Consider the following 4,513-nt stretch of genomic DNA (forward strand, 5'->3'; position numbering starts at 1 on the left):
ATGCTCACATGCGCACACATTTATTTCATTTTCTGCTTCTTTTAATGTTTTGCAGCTGGAAGTGCTGCCATGTTTATCCAGCTTTAAACACACAAAATAAAAATAAAAAAATCTGTGTCCACTCAGGCACTTTTTCACACACTCATGCAGACAGTCAAAGCTCTCGTAACCAAATGGAATAGAGAAAGATGAGGATGGAGATGAGATGGTGGTTGTGGTGGTAGTGGTGGCGGCGACAGCGAATAGAAGACGAAGACAAAGACGAGAAGGATTAATTCTACGTCCGTTCTTTCTTCTTGATGGGCCGTTTACTGATGTTTTTGTTGATGATCTCCAGAATGTGATCTTTGTGGTCAAGTATTTTTAACATTGAGTCGTGAGCTTCACTCAACTGATCAATGACAAGTTTACAACGTTGGATATTGGCCTGGAAAGATATGAAATTGAACAATTATTAGTCGATCCATTAATGATTTGAGACAGACACAAACACATATATATATATATACACACACACACATAAAGCAAATAACTAATGATGAACAATATAACACAAAACAATGTGAAGTATATATAGAAAAGCTCACACATACATCACACGTGTACATATATATGCACATACCATGAATAGCAGTGGTCTTCGGGTCACTGCTTTTCATAGTGGCCCTCTCAGACATGTTCTCGGCTGCTCAGATAGTCACCCTTTCTAGCTATACTAATGATACATAAGTCTATCAGAGAATACAGAACCCTGGAAATAGTGCCTATATATCGTGGCCCTATCAAATTGTATCTAGACAGAGTGGGATAAATAATTATCAAGGCACAAGGCCTTGAAAATTTGGGGAGAAGGGAGCTAGTCGATTATATTGATCCCAGTCCAAAAATGGTACTTATTTCATCAACCCTGAAGCAATAAAAAGCAAAGTCGACTTCAGTGGAATTTGAACTCAGAACATAGCAGCAGACAAAATACCGCTAAGCATTTTGCCCGGCTTGCTAACGATTCTGCCAGCTTGCCTCCTCAGAGACTGGGATAAATAATGTGACTTTAACCCTAAGAGCTATGGTCAAACTAGTGGCAGCAAGATTCAAAACTCATAACCAAGAAGCAATCAGTTATCCAGCACCTCGACCTCACACACCCACTACACACTTCAGAGTACTAACTGAGTGACTGCATAAACGTATTACTCTCACCACACCAAACAGAGTAGCAACTGATTGACCACACAACCATTCGAGAACCAATTGACTGGCCTCGCTCCATATACAGAATACCAACTCATTCACTGACCTGAGTAAGTTCATGTAGCCGGACCTCATCACTGTCCTGTGTCCCTTGTTTACTCAAAGCCTTTGGTGCAATTGTCTCTTGTAATTTACACATCTGATTACAGATTACTTTTTCCATATCATTCTAAAAATAAATAAATATTAATATAAACTCATTTTGTCTATAAATCAACAACTGGTAAAAAAAAAAAAGATTCCTCCCTCACAGAGAACTTGATCTACTGTCAGCAAGCATCAGAACTCAAACATACACTTAAAACCCTCACTGTTCGAATATACTCAGACACACACACACGCGCACACACACACACACACACACACAATGCACATTTAAAATAATATCAAATTTTCATGATAAATGGTTTACATTAGGGGTGAAGCAAGAAATAACCCCTCATCCGGTTTGCTCAACTGACCTGGAGTTACACAACATCCGAGTCAACATTTCTACTTCACTCATGACTTCTGACCCTGCTGTAACTGATACTGGCTTCAAATTTTGGCACAAAGCCAGCAATTTTGGGAGAGGGAATCAATCCCAATACTCAACTGGTACTTATTTTGTTGACCCTGAAAGGATGAAGCAATGTTGACCCTGGCAGCATTTGGACAGAGAAGATGGATAAAATGCATCTAAGCATTTTGCCTGACACACAAAGGATTCTGCCAGTTTGTCATCTTACCCTGCTGTAATTGATATAGACACTTCATTATTGTCTTCTTGTAAAGCAGAACCAAATAAATCAACACAATAAGTAGCTTTCCAAGTTTGAGGCAGGTTGCTAGAACACACTACTTTGTAGCCTGTTATGACATACTTGCAAAGTCGGTTCCCAGTGTTTTCTATAACAAAGTAGGGCCACAGGTATTTTATGCACTACTGACCACTTGTACCAATTGTAATCACATTCAGCTCTAATGAAAATTATGATATAAGATGTCAATACATAAAGTTATGATGGCATTATCAGACATTAACATATAAAGTTTTGCGGACACCAGATCAATGTAAAGATAAATTTACGATCAATTATTGAATGAGATTAGCAAAATGAACACAACAAAAACTGTAAATTGATAAATCTTTATATAATTTTATAGCTCTAAGATAAATGTTCAAACTTTAAACTCAATTATAGAAACCACTGATTTCTGAGAAATAACTACAGATTTGTGGTTTCAAGTTCTATCCCACAGCATGGCACCTTGGACAAGTCTTCTACTGTAGCCTGAGACTGAATTCTGATGTGTGTGTGTGTACAAATATGAAGCTTACATTCTGTATGCACATCTATGACACTGCATGAGCAGAGTGGTGAGGTCACGTTTGCATTCCCTATAAACAATATGTTCTGTAGCTCTGCACTTGTGAAGACAGGTGAAATAAAAACATCCGTTATTTGAAAGGCAAGCAAGGATTGGAAATATGAAGGGCATCTGGCCATAAAAAAAGAAAAACTGACATGATGAAGCAGATGTAAAAATGAATGAAAGAATAAAAATGTATTGAGACTCGGAAGTGAATGTGAACCACCTCACTTACCATGTCTTCTAACTGTGTAGCCAAGAAATATAACTTCCAGCCACTGGCTTTTTGAACAACACCTCGCTGGTTGGACAGTTCATTCACTGAAGAACGCCGGTCTTCTGCAAAAATAAAAGATCATAGAGATATTTATTAATGATTGAAATATATTTCTGTATGAAAGAGTCAGAAATAGTTATCATTCAGAGACAACAACTGGTTGTTAAAATTTAGATAAAACAACACTACAAGTGTCCATTTGGAGGTTACAATCAATAGACAACCATCTCCTACACCAAGTTGTAGCATGTCTTAACAGAGCCAATGAGAGATCCTCTACACCATTCATGGGTAGCCTGCAACCCATAAGACTTTCTGAATGGCATATCTAATGAAAAATTGCCTCCAATTTTTTGAGTAGTGCAGCCCATCTGATGATGAGCCGTGGCCCATGTCTGCTCTACAAAGTCAATCTGCTAGAAATAGCAACAAAATTTCTTCAAATAATACTGTCTTAAGAGAAAAGAAAAAAAAAAAAAGACACTTCAGATAATGTGATCTTACAAACATCACATGAGAAATAAAAAAAGATGGGATGTTTTGCAGTCACAAATCTGCTTGACCAGAGCTGACCAAGAGCTAAATAACAATAATGCAACTAATGATCAAGTGAACTTTAGAATCAGTTGCTAACATTTTAAGGTAACAGGAAGAGACAGAAGAGAGTTTACATGACTGACAACAGATTCCATTAATCTTTTCAGGAGTATTCATTACTATAATTGGCAGAGAAACAAGACATGTTGTTGACATAGCAACAACAGTAGATTGATATGTGTGACTACAGTTGATAAAGAACCAACAGTAAAATGTTATATGTGACCATAGTCAACAGAGCAAAAACAAACTGTTATGTGACAATGGTTGATATAGAAACAACAGTAAAGTGTTACATGTGACCATAGTAGATAGAATAACAAAGACAGACTGTTATAAAGTAACCACCAGTCAACAGGGCAACAAAAATAGACTTATATGGGACTATAGTTGGTATAGAAACAACAGCAAAGTGCTATAGTTGATATCATAGGCCGTGTATAGTGTCACATTGAAAGAGTTAAAAGGTCAATGGGTTGCTGATAAGAAAGGTCACTGTCATAACAATAAAAACAATAATAAAAAAAAAATTTTTTTTTAAAACCCAACAAACATGCTTTTGTAACATCCACCTCTAAAGAAAGGTAAAATATCATTGTGAAAAACTGATTTAGTTCAAGAAGTTACCTTTAGATTTGACATCAGAATGGCGCTGGAAATGATTGTTGCGAACTTTCCATGACATGGAATAAAAGTTGATGAGACTCAGGTTGGGACGACGTTTCTCTGTTGTCCATCGAACTCCTTCTTCATCTGTGTATTCTAAAGTGGGCAGAAAAGAAATTACAACTTACAGAAAGGAGAGGACGGCAAGTGTATGCACATGTCCATATACATCATCATCATCGTTTAACGTCCGCTTTCCATGCTAGCATGGGTTGGACGGTTTGACTGAGGACTGGTGAAACCGGATGGCAACACCAGGCTCCAGTCTGATTTGGCAGAGTTTCTACAGCTGGATGCCCTTCCTAACGCCAACCACTCAGAGAGTGTAGTGGGTGCTTTTACGTGTCACCCGCACGAAAACGGCCACGC

The 4,513-nt window shown here is 37.7% G+C and overlaps 1 protein-coding gene across 5 annotated transcripts in view; it reads right to left on the minus strand.

Annotated features, from left to right (window-relative positions):
• Window positions 1–6: 6 nt before the first annotated feature.
• LOC106875413 (histone deacetylase complex subunit SAP130) overlaps window positions 7–4,513 on the minus strand; it is a 56,156-nt gene continuing 51,649 nt past the window's right edge. For all 5 annotated transcript variants that reach the window (XM_014923537.2, XM_014923535.2, XM_014923536.2 and 2 more), the window contains 4 exons: window positions 4,106–4,240; window positions 2,840–2,943; window positions 1,298–1,420; window positions 7–427 (listed from right to left, as the gene is read on the minus strand). In XM_014923537.2, coding sequence (XP_014779023.1) covers window positions 278–427; window positions 1,298–1,420; window positions 2,840–2,943; window positions 4,106–4,240 — 512 coding nt within the window. In that variant the 3' untranslated portion in view covers window positions 7–277. The remainder of the gene's footprint in view (window positions 428–1,297; window positions 1,421–2,839; window positions 2,944–4,105; window positions 4,241–4,513) is intronic.

This window comes from Octopus bimaculoides, chromosome 19 (assembly GCF_001194135.2).
Source record: "Octopus bimaculoides isolate UCB-OBI-ISO-001 chromosome 19, ASM119413v2, whole genome shotgun sequence".
NCBI lineage: Eukaryota > Metazoa > Mollusca > Cephalopoda > Octopoda > Octopodidae > Octopus > Octopus bimaculoides.